This window comes from Herpailurus yagouaroundi, unplaced genomic scaffold (assembly GCF_014898765.1).
Source record: "Herpailurus yagouaroundi ecotype Mexico unplaced genomic scaffold, PumYag 67793, whole genome shotgun sequence".
Taxonomy (NCBI): Eukaryota; Metazoa; Chordata; class Mammalia; order Carnivora; family Felidae; genus Herpailurus; species Herpailurus yagouaroundi.
This window is the reverse complement of record NW_024420586.1, coordinates 10717856-10738974: the sequence shown is the minus strand read 5'-3', so window position 1 is coordinate 10738974 and position 21119 is coordinate 10717856. Positions and strand designations below refer to the sequence as shown.

Sequence of the window (21119 nt, the reverse complement as noted above, 5' to 3'; positions counted from 1 at the left end):
CAAATATTGATAGTTTGTTTTATTGTGCTCACAACATTTAACATATATAGTGTGAAATATGTATAAAGAATGACATAACTATTTTTAAAAACATTTTATAAATGCTATATTTTCTATGTATGTATACATAGAAAGCTGAATTTTTTTACTTCAGATAATTTACCCCAAGATTACAGTGCTTCTCTAAAGTTCTGGAATGATTTCAGAACTCCTCTTTGAAATTTTTCTTCAGAATGAAAATCGAAGACATGCAAAAAAAAATCCTCAATACTTACATTTTGCATCAGTTTTGGAACAAAATGGAATGGCACATCAGCTGTATTTCTAAATCCCTTTTGGCCATTTCTAAATATCTACTGAAAGAATGAATTTTTAGCATCACCTAAGAAATGCAGAAAACAAAACCTATCAGTCTTGAAGGCAGTTTCTCAAAGGAAATTAAGAAAAAGGGCGAGTGTCTTAAAATTGTTACAAGTGTAAGGTACCATGATGCCAATATAGAAGTGACTTTGATTTGATGTCACAGAATTTTGTTCAAAATCAGTTTTATGTTCTGAAAACACGATTTCTCGTAACTTGTGTTTAGTTTTGCAGGGTCAGGTAGAACTTAGAACCAACTTAAGATAATTTTCATTTTGACTGTACTTTATCAAATGCAAAGACTTATTTGCAGAATATTAAAATACACTTAAATATAGTGTGAATTTTAATATTATATTGTGAGTTTTATACTAGAATGATTTATATTTGGGAAGTATGTACAGATTCAGTAGGAGACTCTTACGAATTTATTTGCAACCTTTTTTTTATACCCAAAAAAGGGAGGTTGAATAAATTATTTGCATACTTTAAGGCTTAGTGGAACATTTTCCTTGAGGATGTCCCACTTCTTTTGTAAGAGTGTGAGTGATGTTCCTGATCCTAATAGGCTAAAAAAAGAGACCACAGTGCCACTAACAGAGTGTTAGCTTAAAACTCATGTTTTTAAGGTTTTGACATGGATTTTGGTAGAATTAACTGGCTTATCTATTCCCTTACCTATATTCTTGCTGAACTAGCATTAAATTTGTGCTTCTTGTCAACACCATTTGATTGGATAAGTATGGGAGTAATTTGAGAGGGTGTTGGATGGTGAAGAGAAATTCTTTATTAGAGAAGTTTTTTCACACATGTAATTTTTATGAAACTTATTGTCACTCTGGAAGATGGGAATAATAACTTCAGTCTCAAGAAATTGTTGGCTTTCTAGAATTTTAATGAGAGTGACTGGGAGACGAGACTGGGTACCTAGTGATCTAATTATGTTTCCTGAAGCTGTGTTATACCGAGAAGGAGGGTTTCCAAATTTGTATTTATTTCATTTTTTTTCATGGATACAATGTAACCTTCTTTAAGTTTTTTTAAAATAATTTTTCGTGTAAATACAAAATTGGCATAAAATGATTAAAATTTTAGAAAATTTAACAACTAAATATGGTAAAGAATCTTGCTACACTATCATTACTATTGATTATTAGTTAAGGAATCCCAATTTCCTAAGATTTTATGTCAAACAGTTTTTTTTAAACTGATCTGCTTACTTGAGAGCCAAAGCTTTGCAGTGTATGAGTGAGACTATAGGATTTCAGGACATTCTAGAATATTTTTATATCTAAACATTTGCTTACTTTGTTTCTACCTATTTAGATTAGACTTTATTCTTAATTTTGTTTGTAAAATAATGTTCTTGCATCTCTATTTGTTCTCCTTAGCAGCCAGGTATTAAAAAAAAAATGCCTGGTTTAGATAAATTGTTTTCCTTTATTATTAATAAAACTACCAAGATAATATTTACATCAAACCATTTATTTGAAAGCACACGTAAACATAGCTCAGTTTTCCCACCTTTATATTTCCCGCATAAAATTGTTTGACTACAATATGCAGAGGAGATACCGTGATATAATTATCTAATAGGGTTAGTGATGTTTTCTACCTTAAACTGAGCTTCACTTTCAATTTCTAATTGTAGTTTTCTGTATGTTAATTAAGAGTCTGAAGACAATCACATTAAGGAAACGTTTAAATGAAAGTAGTAATTATTAGTATATTAGACTAGAAGAATATCTCAAAACGATCATCCCTTGAGTGTTAGATTATAGTGTATAAAATAATACCTAATAGCAAGTTGGCTAAGGATTGTAATTAAATAGTACAGACCGATAACAGAGACAAGAACACCTCTTATCTTAATATTAACTATGTAACTGTATTTTTAGTATTTTGGTTTGTAGTTCATTATGTACTTCATATACATGATGTCTTTGGAGTTTGGGCAAGAAAATTTTGTTAGATGGATAAGGACACGGATTATCGTTGGACTGGCTCATCTCAAAGCCAGACCTCTCATTAGCTTCTCTTCACATCGTTGTGAAGGATTTTCAGTGACAATAACTCTTCTAATTATATTGTTTCATAGGAAGACATTTCACGACTGGTCTGTGTAACCATGGGGCCTGGAAACAGTACTTTCTGCAATAGTCCAGCCCCTCCATCGTAAATGAATAGCTTTTCACAGTTGCACCCATTTTCTCCTCTCTTATCCTCCTTACTCTCTCCTTGGTTCTGGGTAGTTTGATTTATGTCTCCTGGTTTTTTTTTTTTAAGGATTGCTTGGGTAATGGTCTCCACAGACTTCATACTCAATAAATGTTCTTAATTGAGTAGCACATTATTCTTTTTTTTTCTTATTTTTTTCTTATTTTTTTTTAAATATATGAAATTTATTGTCAAATTGGTTTCCATACAACACCCAGTGCTTATCCCAACAGGGAGTGGTGGCACATTATTCTTTGATTCCAATCTCCATGGGAAAAGACTTCTTGCTGTGTGTGTGTGTGTGTGTGTGTGTGTGTGTGTGTGTGTGTGTGTGTCTGTGTGTCTGTGTGTGTCTGTGTGTGTGTGTGTGTATGAGAGAGAGAGAAGGAAAGGGAGAAGGTCACAGTGGTCACAGTTGTTGGAGAAAATTAGTCACGAAAACAAATATAAGTAGGAATCTGGCCTTTGTCTCATAATTCAGTGATGTTTAAAAATAGGAGAAAGTGAAGAAAGAGCTCAAGTGGTAATTTATGCAGTATATTCACTAGGGGTATAAATTTATATAAACCTACTAGTTTTTAAAAGCTATTTAAAAAATGATACAGCCATTGTATACAAGTGAGTGTGGTCAAAGAAACCTCTAGAATTTAGTCTACACTACTCAAGCCTTATTTTCATGGACTCAGTAAATTTCTGTTACATTTTAGGCGGTTACGTTGGATGTCAAATTGACTTCTAATGACCCTTACCTAATATTCAATAAAAATTGGAGTCTATTAGAAACTTTATTTTAAGTTTTCATCCTAAATATTCTTCTAATTCAAGAGCTCTGAAAACACAGGTTTTGCATTATTCTACCCTGGCTTCATGGCTAATGATGAATATACTTGATGAGGAATACTTCACTTTAAGTGGCAGTTCTGAAGTACTTGCATGGAAGGTGGTGCACAATTAAAATTATTCTAACAGTCTGTTATGCACTGTACACAAGTAATAAAATTAATGGATGCACTTGAAGTAATGATCCATTTCCTCTGGGTGCAATATATTTATTCATGGACTATTTCAGGGGTTGTTTAGAATATGAGATGTGAATGGATTATGATCCATTATCCCTGAGATTCTAATGTGCTACTAAAAAATGGATTCCATAAGTATTGTTCATAACGCCTGGTGAGTTAGTGTTTGTATTCTTAAGTAGCTAACAAAAATTTAGAAAAACAGATGGTCAAATGATTGATGCTTAAAACTTTTCAGATATTTACACCTAAAAACTGTCATAAAACTGTAAATTTTCAGTTGAGTTAAGGAGCATGTAATTCTTTGAAATACACAGAAAGCAGTTATATAGAATAGTATAATTATTCATATGCAAGTATTCGCTTGAAAAAAACAGTATCCTTGTTTATTCTACACAAATTTTAAGGAACTTTCTCATAATAGATAGCTGATTAATTCATGAAGTTGAAATAATGGGTTTTATGGTTTTAGTTACAGAGAGATACATGAAGTGATGTGCCATGTGACCGTGCTTTTGATCCTTCCCCCAAGTAGTTTAAAGCAAACTGGAAGCAAAAGAGACCATGTGCATGTTTGTGTTTGGTTTTTTGTGTCTGTGGGTATCACTTGATATTCATATTCATATTCATGTGAAGTAAGCTATTGATTTAGTATTGTATGAGTTCACAAGTACACTGTATTTGTTCCTTACCTAGTCTAAGCTGAGTTTAGAGTTTAGGACAGATTACACTCTTGTTGAGCAGGAAGTATATTCACACATGAATTAATACAACATTTACATGCAAATCCTTCATGATATATCTTATTCTCTGTGATCAGCATCATATCTTTGCCAGTGACATGTAGGAATTTCTGGGTTGTTTTTTGTTTTCATTTTTGGTATGGTTGCCCCTTAGAACATGAATTGAAAGTGATTATAGATATATGACCAAATGTGCCAAGCTTTGCTAATAAACTCAGGAATTTATCACTGGTTGATATGATATCTTTGAAAAGTTTCGACATATATTTTTATATCCCATATTAGTGTCATATTATATAAACTTAGCACTAACTTTTTAAAATATTAGTCATTAATTTTTTGATAAATGACCCCTTTGCAGTCATTAAAAAGACCCCCACCGGGGCATTAAAAAGTCGGTTGGGTATTAGACTTCTGCTGAGATCATGATCTCACAGTTCATGGGTTTGAGCACCACATCAAGCTCTGTGCCGACAGCTCAGAGCCTAGAGCCTGCTTCGGATTCTTTGTCTCCCTTTCCCATCTCATGCTCTCTCTCTCCCTTTGTCTCAAAAATCAACATATAAACATTAAAAAAAAAAAGACCCCCACTATCACCAATGTCAACATTTGAAAGATATGATTTCTTTTTTTAAAATTTTATTTAATTAATTAATTTATTTACTCTTTGAGAGAGAGAGAGAGAGAGAGAGAGAGAGGAAGAGGGAAAGAGAGAATCCCAAGCAGGCTCCATGATCATTGCGGAACCCGATGTGCGGCTCAGTCTCACGACTATGAGATTGTGACCTCAGCTAAAATCAGGAGTTGGATGCTAAACCGACTGAGCCACCCAGATGCCCCAGGATATTTTTTCTTTTTATTGTTGTTAGCTACATGGTATTTTCTATAATTTTTACCAATATTTATCGGTTGCCTGGCATATGTCAGACTTTGTGTAACTTCTTCACACACGTTAACTCAGAACCCTCATAGGTATCCTATGAGGTCAGTTCTCTTTTAGCTCATTTCATAGATGAGAAAAATGAGATCCAATGAGACCAAATAATTGAACCTAGTTTACTCATTTAGTAAAAGGATTCAAATTTGAACTTGGTTCTGCCTAATATCAGAGCTATTATTGTGAATTTCTAGAACTTTGTTTACCTTCACCATTTATCCTAATAGGGAGAGCCTTATGTCACCTATCATTGTATTTTAATTTACCTTTATTCAGTTATAAAAAGCATTATGTTAATGAGTAAGGAACTATAGATTTCATAATGGATTTGTACAAAATTTGCTGTTTCATTTATTTTCATTCCTTTTACAGTGATGTTTACCATCTGGATATTTTTTTGGCATGACATATTGAGCCGATAGTTTTGGGTGATGATCAACAAGGACACATTAAATTCTATCCCTAGATTTTAATAGATACCACAGGACCTATGGGTAATTCATTGTAGTTAGGTTTATATTTTTCTGATTAAATTAACATCTATTACTCATATTGAAAATTAACTTAATTTTTTCATTTGAGAAGGAGTTTTCATATGATTGACCTCTCTCAGGGACAATGAGATGTGTCTCTGTGTATTTCCTTGTAATTTAGACCATGTAGCATCAGTTCATCAGTACCTTTAGCATGTTTTACCTGCCTACCTTGGAATTGGACCACCCTGGTGGTCTTCTCAGTGCTTACTCAACTTTACCATATGCTGAAATCATTTCCTCTAAACATCATTTATTATATACATTGCATATTTTTGAATCATTATCTAACATAATATAAAATTTCTCCCCTGTATATTTTTAAATTATTCTCTTTCATTTTCCAACAATAATGTTAGCATTTTATCATATTATTTTTTTATCTGAGTTGCCTAGATGACCACAGTTTTGGATTCTTGACTGATGTTTTGTAACAAACATGATTATTTTTTTAATTTTTCTTAATTATTTATTTACTTTTGAGAGAGAGACAGCGTGTGAGCAGGGGAATGGCGGAGAGAGAGGGAGACACAGAATCCGAAGCAGGCTCCAGGCTCCGAGCTGTCAGCACAGAGCCTGACGCAGGGCTCGAACTCACAAACCATGAGATCATGATCTGAGCTGAAGTTGGATGTTCAACTGACTGAGACACCCAGGCGCCCCAACAAACATGGTTATTTTATAACTACAGTTACTTCATGGCATCTCTAAAGCATATTTTGGTATAATTCTTGGTCACTGCTCAAAACCAAATTTTCACAAACAGTGTATCACACAAAACATCCAGATTTCTCAACAAGGCCACTTGCTTCCTTAACTATTAGGAGAGTATTAGAAGAAGATTTAGCTTGTAGAAACCTTTTATAGTTGTATATATGGGGATATGCATATTTTATCTTTTTACACTTTATCTTAAAGTTATTTGTCTTACAAAATCTATCATCCAAAGAAGGAAGAAAAGATTGTTGCCAATAATATTTGCAAAGTTTGTGTTCTCCAGTGTCTTATCAAAAGTGAGGTTTCAAATGCATTGAGAGATGTGGTTTGGTGTGTGTGTGTGTGTGTGTGTGTGTGTGTGTGTGTGTGCATGTGAGTGAGTGTGTAAGAACACCTAAATTTTGTCAGTTAACTATGGAGAGTGATTTTTTGTAACATAGCATTACATGATATTTCTACTCTTTCATGATATGTATAGGATAATATATACTTGGATTGATATTAGTCATCACATATCACATTATGACAAAACTTACATAAGATAGTATATATTGGGGTGTCTGGGTGGCTCAGTCCATTAAACATCTGACTCTTGATTTCAGCTCAGGTTGTGATCATACACTTTGTGGGATTGAGCCCTGTGTTGGGCTCTGTATTTACAGTGTGGAGCCTGCTTGGTATTCTCTCGCTCCCTCTCTCTCTGCCCCTATTCTGCTCACACACTCTCTTTCTCTTAAAATAAATAAATAAAACATTAAGAAATGATAGTATATATTAAAACACAGTGAATTCCTAACACATAGTAGAGTGATAATGATGTTTTTATGTTTCCCGTTTGACTTGGATAGATTTATTTCTGCTTTAGTTTTGCTATAGATGATGTTAAAATTTTCAGATCACCTTTCATATTTGTAAATGATACGTAAGTAATAGTATTTTTTCATATTATATTTTTTTTACTGGTTGTTTCAATTTGTTGGACCCATGGAAAATCTGCTTATTTCTGGCTTTTATAGAAGAATCAGAGAATTACTGCTTTTTGATGAATTTTCTTTTTTTTTTTGGTTGAAAATCCAAGTAACATTTTGGCTAATACCCAAACCATTTAAAAAATACAAATGTTAGTGTTTCACTGTACATTTTAATAGCATACATGGTATTTAACAATTATTTGGAATCCTCCAAAACATTTTTTTGTCCATGATCATTCTTCCAGCCACCTTCAGAGCTTTGACCATTTTTGTTTTTATTTAAATATATTCTACTTCTCTACATCTTATGTGTCCTTATTTATTACTTTATTACATTCATACTCTTGATAAGATGCATCTCTAATAAGTTACAATCAGTAATCAGAAATCATTGGTACTTGTGTTTCTTGATCAGTAAATAAATGATTTGTTTGAAATCCTTAATATGATGAATACTTTAAAACTTGAGACACATTGGTTTTCAGATAATGTCTTACAGTCTGGGGCTTCAGTGGATATATTTTAAAAATCTTCTTTCTAGAGGGTGTTAATGCTGACAGCATCAAACAAGCCTCGGAACAACTGAACAGCCGGTGGATAGAGTTCTGCCAATTGCTAAGTGAGAGACTTAACTGGCTGGAGTATCAGAACAACATCATCGCTTTCTATAATCAGCTACAACAATTGGAGCAGATGACAACTACTGCTGAAAACTGGTTGAAAACCCAACCTACCACCACATCAGAGCCAACAGCAATCAAAAGCCAGTTGAAAATTTGTAAGGTAAGATTCTTTCCTCCTATTTGGATCATGATCAATAGGAATTTCTTGGCAGTTTCCAGAAGAGTAAATTATTTAGTAAAAAACTTACCCATTGAAGGATTTAAACACAATAAGGATAAAAATATAAGTGAGGAAAATGAGTTTAAATAGATAATGCATGATGTCTCGATCCTAAAAAAAATGTATTTAGAGTACTCACACATGGCTAATTGATTTTGTCAGTTTGCAGAATGGTGAGGCAGTTTTGGAGTATAGAAGCAATACATATCCTAGGAGAAATGGCCAATAACTGGGAGATCTTTTTTATGGCAACTCATGTGCTAAAAGCAAAACTCAGTCATATGTTGAAAAAGTGGAATCCACACAAACACAAAAAGTTGATATATAATTGGATGTATAGGGAAATTCTTTAAAACTGACAGTTCTCTCAAATTAGGATAATTTGAGGAAGGCTTCTTTACCAACATACTTACCCTGGTGCTTGGAGTATAGAGGAACCATAAAGGATAGTACAGTAACCTGGCGTCAGAGTTGTAACCATTCTCAGGACAGAAATGATTTAGAGAAGTTACAGAAACCTAGAAGGAAGGAGTTGGACACCTATTGTAAAGACAGCCTTAAGAGCCAGCCCAAGTGCCATGCCAGGAATGGAGCCAGAACAAAAAACATGTTACTTCACTGTCCTCCGTGACTCCATAATCTTAATCCAGACAGGACTCCACACTGGCTAAACTTAATCAGAAGGCAGATTACAAAGAGCTGTAGTCTATAATTGTCTTTCCTCTGAGTCCTAGAAGTGGACAATGGATCTGGAGGCCAAACAACATATAACTGGCACCAAAGAACTGGAGAAAGAGATTAAATGAATATGTCGGCTAATGTTAGGAAACCAGAGTTATACAGTAATGAAAATAACTTGAACTTTTTTCCCGTGGTTATTATGATCTGAGTAATTTTCTTGGGATATGGGATAGATGAAAAGGTTTCTAGAATGAATCTTGATGATAGACTGAGATGACCAGGTTTAATATAAGAAGTAGTGAATGAGGATCAATTTGCATACTTTGAAAAGGATGGTTTAAATAACAGAAAACTGGAAATGGAGAGCTGACAGGGTTTGTTTGGAGGTGTTGTTGAACCCAGGAAGTGACGGGAAATTCAGAGCTAGTGTGAAGTAAAAACAGTTGAAGGACTTGATGATTCTTCTTCATATATCGGACCTACAACTTTACTAGGAAATGATTAAACTCGGGAAATACATTTTTAGATAAAGAATATAGGACAGAAAGACATTTAGCTTTTTTATGCAAATAAGTAAATCTAGGGAATTTTTATACTTAAACACATTTTGCTGTTAATAGAAATCATGAATCTTTACAGTGCAATACTCCACCTACATTATTTCTTGCAATAAAATCTGATGCTATTACCTTAACCTGTTTCTTGAGATTCAGATACAAAAAAATAACCATAAAATGTACAATGAACTGGAAGAGGGCTATTCTGAATGCTGGGCATAGATGGGTGAGGGGTGGAAAAAAGATGAAAGATGAAGGCTAAAAGACAGGCTCAGAGGAGACAAGCAAGGACTCTAAGGGCCTGCTAGGACCTTGGTCTTTATCCAAGGAGCAAATCGAGATCATTGGTGGTTACAAATCTTAAATATTGTCTCCAGGTTAAGGAAGTCATCCTAAGTGAAATTATTTCTTTTTTCTGCATTCATCCACAAGGTTCCAAACTCCTTCTCTATGCACCTTTGGTTTCTCTTAATTTGATGAATCACCTTAGGTAAAATATTGAGCAGGATAAGCTCAATGTCATTCACACAACAGTTAAAATTATACTATTTGGCTGTGATTAATGATAGTTGAATAAATGATTCTGTCTTGTTTGCCAGTGCATTCTGTTACTTGGAGATGTTTTCTAAGATCAGACTGCAGTACTAGCTCCAAATATAATGCTTACAAGAACTGGTTCTTAATTTGTTGGAGGTTAGAGAGCCCTTTGGGAATTGCAAAACATCCATGGACCCTTTCCCAAGAAAAATAAAAAAGTTCTTCCATCAGATAAACACAAAATTCTAAAGGATAAGCAGACTCAGGGAAGATGTCTTACTCAGGAGGACTCACCAGATTAAGGCCCTTTTTATGTGAATAATAAGTAATTGTTAACATCTTTTAAATGTTAAATATTTCAGGTCAAAATGATCTCTCCTATGATTTACTCTGAGAACTTTAAGGTCTCAACTGAACAGTTGCCCAAATATTTTATTAGTTTCAAAGTCCCTTTGTTTTGCAGAACACACTTTACTATACTGTAGGCTCCTTCGATAGCCCCCTAAACAGGAAGAATGAAGGCCCTCCATCTGGCCAAATGTAAATCAGGTTCTTAAATGTTTCACAGCAGATGCCAATGCTGCCATTTGTAAGCCAAGTGTACAAAGTGCATGCCTTCAGTTCTATAATCAAAAACACAGAGTATTACCCTTTATCTCTTGTCCTATTCATCCATGGATATGATATGTGCCTGCCTTCTAGCCCTTGACTGAGAGGCTTTATACTGGAATGGAAGAGATGAGTCCCCTCCCCATTTACATAAATGGCTTTCATCTTCACCTACCAAAAGAATTTGATTGTCAGAGATTAACCTACCTGAATCAACTCTTACTGTTAAAACCACGTGACAATATTCCTTTGAAAGTTATCTTTGTATCTTCTAAAAATCAGAACAAGTGACAGCGCCCATTAGAGAGTCTTGCAACTATGAAAGGATCTTTGTGATAAATTTATCTTACTCAATCCTAATAAAAAGTTACTTTCTCCAAAACAACATGAATGCCTCCAAAAAATAACTTTTTCTTTTTTTTCCTTTTCATTTTGACTTCCAGGAAGCTCAGATTTATATTTAGTTCATAATTACTGTAATTCTTTTTATTTTCCCCTCCTTCTAATTGTCTTGTGATCAAAATTTCAAATTTTAATTGTCGTGTTTCTTACATTTTAAATGGTACGCAATCCTGAAGTACTTTTTTCTAAAGGTAGCATAGGTGAGAATTATAAGTAAGCAACCATGGTAATAATACTTAAATAAAGAACATTTGGAAATTCTGTTTGAATTCAGATTATATATATATACACACATATATATATATACACACACACATATGCATATATACACATATACACACATATACATATATACATATATATACACATATACATATATACATATATATACACATATACATATATATACATATATATATCAAAATTCATTGTGTTTTACAATGACATCATATCTGAATTTGGACTGGCCACATTTCAGGTGTTCAGTAGCCACATATAACTAGTGGCTACTGTATTACACAGCACAGTGGTGTGTCCATGTGACTTTATCACACAAACGGGGGGTACTCTTTGAGAGTGAAAGGGGGTATTATTAACAATTATGGCAGGATGGGGTGCCTGGGTGGCTCGGTCGGTTAAGCGGCCGACTTCGGCTCAGGTCATGATCTCACGGTTTGTGAGCTCAAGCCCCGCGTCGGGCTCTGTGCTGACAGCTCAGAGCCTGGAGCCTGCTTCACATTCTGTGCCTCTCCCTGTCTCTGTCCTCCCTTGCTTCTGCCCTGTCTCTCTCTCTTTCTCAAAAATAAATAAATATGAAAAACAAAAAAGCAATTATGCCAGGACAAGAAAAGAAAAGCAGAGCAAACTCTCACCCTAATTGTAACAATGGTCATTGCCTGTTCAGTCAGGAGAAGTAATGAGACCAAATAAGAGATCATTTCAGACATAAATATTTGTGTGTTTATATAAGTATTACATAGATTATAGAATCTAGGTGATAGCAGTATATAAAGATATATTTGTAATTTAATGTAGTAGGTATGTATGTAGATATGTCTAATTTATAGTCTTCACAAGTGAATTTAAAGAAAACTGTTCGTTAAACACGCTTAGAATTTGAAGCAAAGGGACATAATTTTGAGATAAGAGGGGTGCAGAGGACATTCACGCCTGATTTATTGAAAGGATATAAGGTCATTCATAGTACTTTTCAAGTATATATTCATGCCCATTAATGCTGTAAATGATGTCCTTTTGAAATTTAAAGACAGTTATATACGATGCTATCTATGGAATGAAGAGCCAAGGTATTCTTAAATTGATGCCCTGAGCTAGAGACTTGCCTAAACTGTCATGGAAACTTCTTATCAATTTTTTGATAAGGGCATTAAGCTAAGCTTGCATCGCTGCCTTTTAACACCTTTCTTTGCACAAATGTAATCTATGCAAAGTAAAAGTTGTATTTATTTTAATGCTCTATATTATGGTACAGGATGAAGTCAACCGGCTTTCAGTTCTTCAGCCTCAAATCGAGCGATTAAAAATTCAAAGCATAGCCCTGAAAGAGAAAGGACAAGGGCCAATGTTCCTGGATGCAGACTTTGTGGCCTTTACAAATCATTTTAACCAAGTCTTTGCTGATGTGCAGGCCAGAGAAAAAGAGCTACAGACAAGTAAGTAAAAATACTTGAAATGGCTAACTTGATATTTCCCTAATTTGGTACTTGTTGGAAAAAGAGAAGGTGCTGACGTGAAAGAATAATTTCTGTCAAAGGAATCCATCGCCCCTGCAGTCTGTAGTAACAAGTAATAAGATACTGTTGTTGGAAAACATATGTGTTATATTTCCATTTCTCCCCCTCACCTACCATAATAATTTCATGACTTCGAGGAACAAATAAAATATATGTTTTATATAGGCATTAATATCTCCTTGGTGGGTTGCAAATTTTACAGTCAAATATTTTGAACAGTGGAGGAAATAAAAGAACAGTTGGAGCCCTCTTGGTGGCTTTTCATTATATCCCGTTTGCTTTGTACAAGGATATTTAGCTAGGCATCTTACTAATACTTCTATCCAGTTTATATGCAGACTATTATAGCTGTAACAAGCATGTAGCAACTGAAATTCAGCCAAGAACAAATTATTCTTAGGGCTGCATTTTACTATTAAAACTATGTAACTATGCGGTTTCCTCATTTTCTCATTTAATAGTAAGATACAACCTCAGAGTGGAGAAGTTACACGGATTCCTACCATTTGACTAGGACAGTTTTCAAGATGTCTCTTTTGATTCTCATCAATTTCCTCTAATGCTATTAATACATAATATCTGGTCCAAAATAGCCCTACTAATCAGCTTAATTCTTAAGACAAAAATTCCTTTGGCAGACTGGTTTATGAACACTGCCAAGCATTAGTAAATGAGTTTTTCGTTCACCATACGCATACATGCCTGTGTACATAATGTGCATACAGAAGATTATAGAGTAAAATTGGATTTTAAGGCGTTAAGATAAAAATATTTTGAAAAATGTCTTCACCAAATTTGTTACGAGAGGCGCAGAACATGTATTTGTTTTCTACTAAATCTTTAATTAGTTGGAAAACATATTTTTTGACTACTTTTCTTTGCCAATATCCAAAGAATTTACCACATGGTAACATTTCTAAAATCAATGTCGTGATAAACGTAAAGCTTTCCCTATTTTCCTGGTTTTTAAATTTTTATTTCTTGGTGAGGTCATGGAATGAACTGAATAAAGCCAATGATGGATGCATATGCTTTTTTGTTTTGTTTTGTTCTTTTCCTTTAAAGTCATTTTGGCTGAGGGATTTGTTTTCCTGGTAGGGCATCAGTTAATGCAACTTTATAGTGACGTCAGCTCCCTCTAGTGGATTTCAGTATACTTGTTGCTGGGTATCTATAAATCAAAAGGGGAAAGAAAAGATTATGACTGTCCTAAATTTTCAAACAGTGACCTATTTAACAATAACGCATCTTTCTTGTCATAAACTCTGCAAGTCTCCCTTAAAATCAAATACAGGTTAATGGCTATACTGTGACTGCTGGGCAAAAGAGCTTATTCAGCAGGAAATTATTTTAATTTACATGTACCCTGTTAATTATGTTAAAGCTCCACATTTTTTCTGTTTATTTTAAAAATGTTCAGAATATTAATGTTTGTTGATACCTGAGATTCAACTATGATATTCCAATATAAGTATGGAATAATACTTACTCTCAATCCATAGAACCATCAATCTATACATCTGTATTATCATGTCTTTTATCTTTCATAATATGATGATCGTTTATAAAACGGCCAAAAATTTTCACTCCATTTATTTATAAATAAAATGCCCTCCCTTACACTTTATTTACTGAAACATCTCTGCCAATTTTAGCCACTCTTTTGGAAAGTTTGTCATGATAATTAATAATTACTAACTAAATAGGGATTATATATATGAATTATAAATTATATAAATTATAAATTATAATTATATAAATTATATATAAAATTTATGTTATATATGTATTCTATATATAAATAACACATATGTAATCATATATAATGATATTCAATTATAATTGAATTATATAACTTATTTTTGCATGTATATATTATAAATTTATATATATAACTTTACTGTGTATTAATATATGATATTATATACCTTTATGTAAATGGTAAGTAAAAAGTTCACCATTTCAAGTCATATTATAGTTCAGTTGTTAGTTAATAATTATTTCCAAAGAATTGTATGTATGTATATGTATGTTTCACCCCCAAACTGGCGCGGGGGAGTAAACCTGATTTCTTGTATTACTCCATGGTACTTTGAGCACGTTAACTATTCAGCAAATAAGAACTACCACAAGGGGTGGGAATCCATTCAGACTTTCATCTCTTCTTTCATTTTTTTTTTCTTTACTAGTGTTCTCACAATGAAACTAAAACTTGACTTTTTAAATGTACTTTGAGTGGTGAGGAAAATTGGTCTAAGTAATTGTTGCTGGGTAACTGGAAACACTATATGAAAAGATATATTCATAGTAATTTTCAGTCTACAAATACCTTTCATATAAATTAGCTTTCTTAGTCCTCACAGAGCAACCCTTTGAGAATATTTTATTATCCGTATGTCACAGGTGACCTAATAGATCTTGAATAACGGAGAGGATGGATAGTTGATGGGCACAAGTACACCTGGATGTTCATGGCACGATTATTCATGATAACGAAAAAGGGAAAGCAACTCAAGTGCCCATCAACTCATGAGCAAAGAAAGAAAATGGGCCTCTCCATACAACGAAATGTTAATAATAAGATGTAATGAAGCACTGATACTTGGTAGAGCATAGGTGAACCTTAAAAACATACTGAAGAAACAAGCCAGCTAGAAGAGGCCATATATATATAATCTATGATATATAACATATAATATGTACAATTATATATTCTATGATTATATTTGTAGGAAAGGTCCCTAACTGACACACCTGAAGATACAGAGGGTAGATTAATGATGGCCTAGGGCTAGAAGGTTGAGAGAGTAAAATTGTCTCCCAAAACGTTTGCTGCAAACCCTTCCCACAGAACTGCAAACCAGCAAGAGCATGCTCTCATCTAGATCGATATAAGAAAATAGCACATGGCTTGTTATAGTCGTCTCTTATTTTAACAAGAAAGATTTTAAATGTACTTTCTACATGTAAGTATGAAAACAGTTTGTAATAGAGTTTGAATTTATTTCAATTGTGAACTATAGTCATGTCATGCAAGTAATTATTAGTTTGTTTAGTTTTGAAGAAAATGGAGAAAGTGACTACGCTAGCTATGACAAAACAAGTGTGTTTGTTTTTGTTTTCGTTTTGCCTTAAACTTCACAAGAATTTTCTTCTCTTCTATAACCATAGATTTCTAGCACAATATTGTCTTTTTGTTTTGTTTAAAAACATGGTAATCACATGTAATGGGAGATCTACACTCTTCACAAATTTGTAAGCACAAAGGCTAGTGACTATAGGCAGGCACAGTGTTGTTGCACAGTTCCTAGAAATTAACTCTTGAATGACTAAAATTTTATACCTGACAAACAGTAACTCCATAATTCCCCTTCCCTCTAGCCCTGGGCAACTGCCATGCTATTCTATGCCTCTAGGAGTTGGACTATATCACATATCTCATATAAGTGGAATCATGTGGTGTTTGTCTTCCTCTGACTGGTTTCTTTCATTTAGCATAATGTATTCTAAGTTCTTCCCTTTTGTCACATATGGCAGGAGTTTCTTATGGTTTCAGGGTGAATAATATTCTGTCGTATGTATACCACTTTTCCTTGATCCATTTACCCATCGGTGGACATTTAGTTTCTTTCCATATCTTGGCTGTTGTGAATAATGCTGCAGTGAACATGACACTATAGATATCTCTTCAGGAACCTGATTTCAGTTGTTTGGGATATGAACCCAGAAGTGGCAGTGCTGAATTGTACGGTAGTCCTATTTTTAATTTTTTTGAGAAACCTTTATACTGTTTCCTATAGCAGCTGCACCATTTCACATCTCCACAAATGGTGGAAGGTGCCAATTTTTCCACATTCCCAGACCTACTTGTTATTTTTTTTGTTTGTTTCTTTTTGATACTAGCCACCCCGACAAGTGCAGGGTGATATGTCATTGTGGTTTTGATATGCATATTTATAAGTAGTGTTGCTGAGCAGCTTTTCATATATTTGTTGTTCATTTGTACGTTGTCTTTGGAGAAATGTCTATTTGAATCCTTTGCCTGTTTTTTTTTTGGGGGGGGGTCTGGTTATTTTTTCCTTTTGAGTTGTAGGAGTTCTTTATATATTTTAGATATTAACCTCTTATCAGTTACATGGTTTGCAGATATTTTCTACCATTCTGTAGGTTGCTGTTTTATCCTGTTAATTGTTTCTTTTGTTGTATAGGAGCTTTTTAGTTTCATGTAGTCCCATTTGTGTATTTTTACTTGTGTCACCTGTGCTTTTTAGGTCAAATCCAAGAAATCATTTGAAGACCAGTGTTATGAAGCTTTCCTCTTGTGTTTCATTCTACCAGTTTTGTGGTTGCAATTTTTTTTATGTTCATTTATTTTTGAGAGAGAAAGACACACAGAGTGCAAGCGGGAAAGGGACAGAGGGACTGGGAGACACGGAATCTGAAACAGGTTCCAAGCTCCAAGCTGTCAGCACAGAGCCTGACACAGGGCTTGAACTTGGGAGTGGTGAGATCGTCGCCTGAGCCAAAGTCGGATGCCCAACCGACTGAGCCACCCAGGCTCCCCTGTGGTTGCCATGTTTCAGTTGAATCTTTAATGTATTTCAAGTTGATTTTTATATATATTGTAAGATAAGGGTCTAACTTTGTTCTTTTGCATGTGTATATCCAGTTTTCCTAGTACAATCCTATGAAGAGACCATCCTTTATTGTTCTTGGCACTTTGTCAGAGATCAGTTAACCACATGCGTGTGGGTTTATTTATGGGCTCTCTCTTTTATTCCTGACTATATGTCTGTCTTTATGCCAGTACCTCACTGTTTTAATAACTTTAGCTTTGTAATATGTTTTGAAATCAGAAAGTGTGATGCTTCCAGCTTTTTCTTTCTCAAGATTGTTTTGGTTATTTGTGGTGTTTTATGGTTTCATATTAACTTTAGGTTTGTTTTTTATGCCACTTGGATTTTTATAGGGATTGCAGTAATCTGGTAATTGTTTGGCACAACACTGTTTTGTGCACTCACTCACTAATTCAGTAGGTATTGTTGAACACCTGCTGTGTGCCACAGAAGTATTGGGCACTAGGTATTTAGTGGAGAAAGTCAAGAGCAAGGTTTATATCCTCTTGGAGCTTACAGAAATAAAGGGAATAAACAAGTTAATATGTAAATTATGTTATCACAGATTAACCTCACTTAGGCAACCTTATTCTGGTAGAGGACAGTTTGACCTCAACCTGTGGCACGTGCAGGTACCAGCTGTGTGATGATCCGGAGGAAGGTACAGATGTGGCAAGGTGGAGAAGAAGTGCTTGACATGTCCAAGAGACAGAAATGAGGGGCCAGGAGGACTGGAGACTAGCAAATTACAGGAAGGTGAGGGTAAAATGAGGGTTGAGTTCATGAAGGTCCGTCTAGGCTTCTGTGTAAACTTTGTTTTTGTTTTTGTTTTTGTTTTTGTTTTTCTTTTTGAGAGAGACAGAGGCAGTGTGAGATGGGGAGGGGCAGAGAGGGAGAGAGAGAGAAAATGCCAAGCTGGCTCCGCCTGTTACCGCACAGCCCGATGCAAGGCTCAAACCCATGAACCGAACCATGAGATCATGACTGGAGCTGAAACCAAGAGTTGGATGCTTACCCAACTGAGCTACCCAGGCACCCCTGGGTTTTCTTTTAAAACCTGTTGAAACTTCTTTTTTTCTTTAATGCTTATTTATTTTTGAGAGAGACAGAGACAGAGTGTGAGCTGGATGGGGCAGAGAGAGAGGGAGACACAGAATCTAAAACAGGCTCCAGGCTCCGAGCTGTCAGCACAGAGCCCAATGCGGGGCTCGAACTCACGAACTGTGAGATTATGACCTGAGCCAAAGTCGGACACTTAACCTACTGAGCCACCCAGGTGTGCCACCAGTTGAAACTTCTAAAAGAATTTCACTTGAGGGAATTCAGTAATCTGATTGATAATTTTGAAAGATCTAACTGGTATATTAGCCTCTAGCTGGTTTGTGAGAAATGAATAGAAGGATTTGAATGGAAGCAGCGAGATGGGAAATTGCACCTATCTAAACCTAACCTTAGACCAGAGTTGTGATAGGGAATATAAAGAAAAGTGGAGGCAGCCTTTGAAGAGGTGATGATCTGGGGAGGTGTGGTAAGGAACACTCTTACAAAATTATAGGGAGTAACTTGTGCCTCCTGTAGGGATAATAGAGGAAAATTTTAGGCCAGCCAGCAAAGAATGTTCTCAATGGCCATAATTTCAAACACTGTTGTTAGTCCCTGCTAAGATGTGGATCCAATGTTAAGATGCTGAGACAAGGAAGGGAAGCAAAAGTTGTCTTGACCTAACTTTTCTAGCTTGCAGGTCAGAAAATTTACCTAATATTCTCTTATATCTAAGTAAGGAATTGTTTTATTCTAAGAAACACAGTCTATATGCCTTTGCTCTTTAACTCCAGAAAAAATCAAGAAAAAAATTGGAAATGGCCTTTTTTGTTCTCTTCACTGATACCGTCAACATCAAGCATAACAGACTTGCTTAGTTAAGCTAGATCTGTGCTTCATCCCCTGAGGTATAAGAATCATTCTTTGGGAGAATACTAGGAACGTATGCTAAATGCCAAGTAGAGCATAAAAAAATAAAAATATATTTTAGGAAATTATTTAATAGAAGTTCTTAAGATAGGGCCTAGTTTTTGAAAATAATGTGGAAAGGGGGAAATGCAGCAAAAAAAAAAAAAAAACCCTGCAAAACCTAATTTGTAATCAATAGTTGAGTGGTATAGTAGTTTATACTTAGATAGGCTTGGGTAGAAAATTGTGATTAAAAGTGGAGAAGGAATTAGTTATTCCAGCAGTGGATACTAGACAATGCTTGTGAAAAAGACAGAGATTTCAGTTGATTGATTGGAGACCTGGCTTTTCAAAAACTTTCTAAGGTGGTCTTAGATACAATTCTCATAAACCCGTCTATTTTGCTCCTATCAGTGTCCTGAGGGCCTTCGTAGGCCTGGAGCCTGAGTAGCAGAAGGAGGGGCAGAAGCATGATGCTAGATTGTGGCTGGAGGATTTTTGATGATGGGCATTTGGGCTGAGCAGTTGATTGAATTCTGACCACAAAGGTCCTTGAGTGAGTGTCAAGCTAAGGTGTTCGCTTTTGTGTCAGCTTTGGAAATTCAAGTCTCCATATTCAGAATTTCTTCCTTGTCTCAGTCTCTGAGGGATAATTTCTAGTATGTTAATCATCCTGTACTGTGCGTCCCCGCTTCTTTCTGGACATCTTCTGCCAGTGTTCACAGTGTAAAGAAATAATTGCTCTGTGCCATGGTTTATCTCGTTTCATAAGGTTTGGAGTTGCAGAAAAGGCTCTTTGTTGATTATACTGTTTGGTGTCATTGTAATTAACTGTGAGGGATGGGGGAAAGTTGGATAGCTTCAATATGAGCATTTCTCAAAAAAGATTTATCAAAGAAGTAGAAAGTGCTGTTAGTTAAGTTTCTACACACACACACACACACACACACACACACACACACACATCCTATATTAAGTCATCACTAATTTCTGCTTACAAATGATGAGAAATTCAAGTTAGAGTCAACTTGGTATTCATAGCAGATGTTTCAATGTTTTAAAATGCTGTCAGTATTGACAGACCACTAACATACATGTTCTCTTTCCTTCCCCAAATGAATGACTTCCTGCAGCTTGTACATAAGCTCATTCAGTAGAAATAGAATGTGAACCATATATGTAATTTTGAATTTTCTAATAACCATATTAAACAAGAAACAAGTGAAGGTAATTTTAACTGAATATTTTATCTCAACACATCCAAATAATATCATTTTAAGAATCAAAATTAATACTAACCACCTTTCCCCTTTCCAGTGCTCAGTGGACCCGTGTAGCTAGTGGCTACCGCAGTGGGTAACGCATTTCTATATTCCTTCTCTCTACTCCATTTTTTTGTGTGAGAGCGAAGTACCTTTATTTTCCCTGAGTACTTTTGTTTTAATTTTGAAGAGAGATTGTTGTGATTTTTTTTAAGTACCATATATAACCTAGTGTTTTAAGATCTCAGCGTTATTATGATAGCTCTGTCTTACACTGGGGGAAGAAGTCCGATTTTCAGATGATGTCTCTGTTTATCTTGCTCTTCAGTTAAAGTTTTTTACCCTTTGATATAGACTCATGTATTGCAGAAAAGAAAGCACTTAATTCCACACGTTTTTTTTTTTTTTTTT

At 34.8% G+C, this 21119-nt stretch overlaps 1 protein-coding gene across 1 annotated transcript in view; it reads left to right on the top strand.

Annotated features, from left to right (window-relative positions):
- The window catches only part of DMD (dystrophin), a 2039083-nt gene that overhangs the window by 685405 nt on the left and 1332559 nt on the right, over window positions 1-21119 (top strand). The window contains exons 20-21 of the mRNA XM_040468816.1: window positions 8039-8280; window positions 12619-12799. Of these exons, the coding sequence (XP_040324750.1) occupies window positions 8039-8280; window positions 12619-12799 (423 nt within the window). The remainder of the gene's footprint in view (window positions 1-8038; window positions 8281-12618; window positions 12800-21119) is intronic.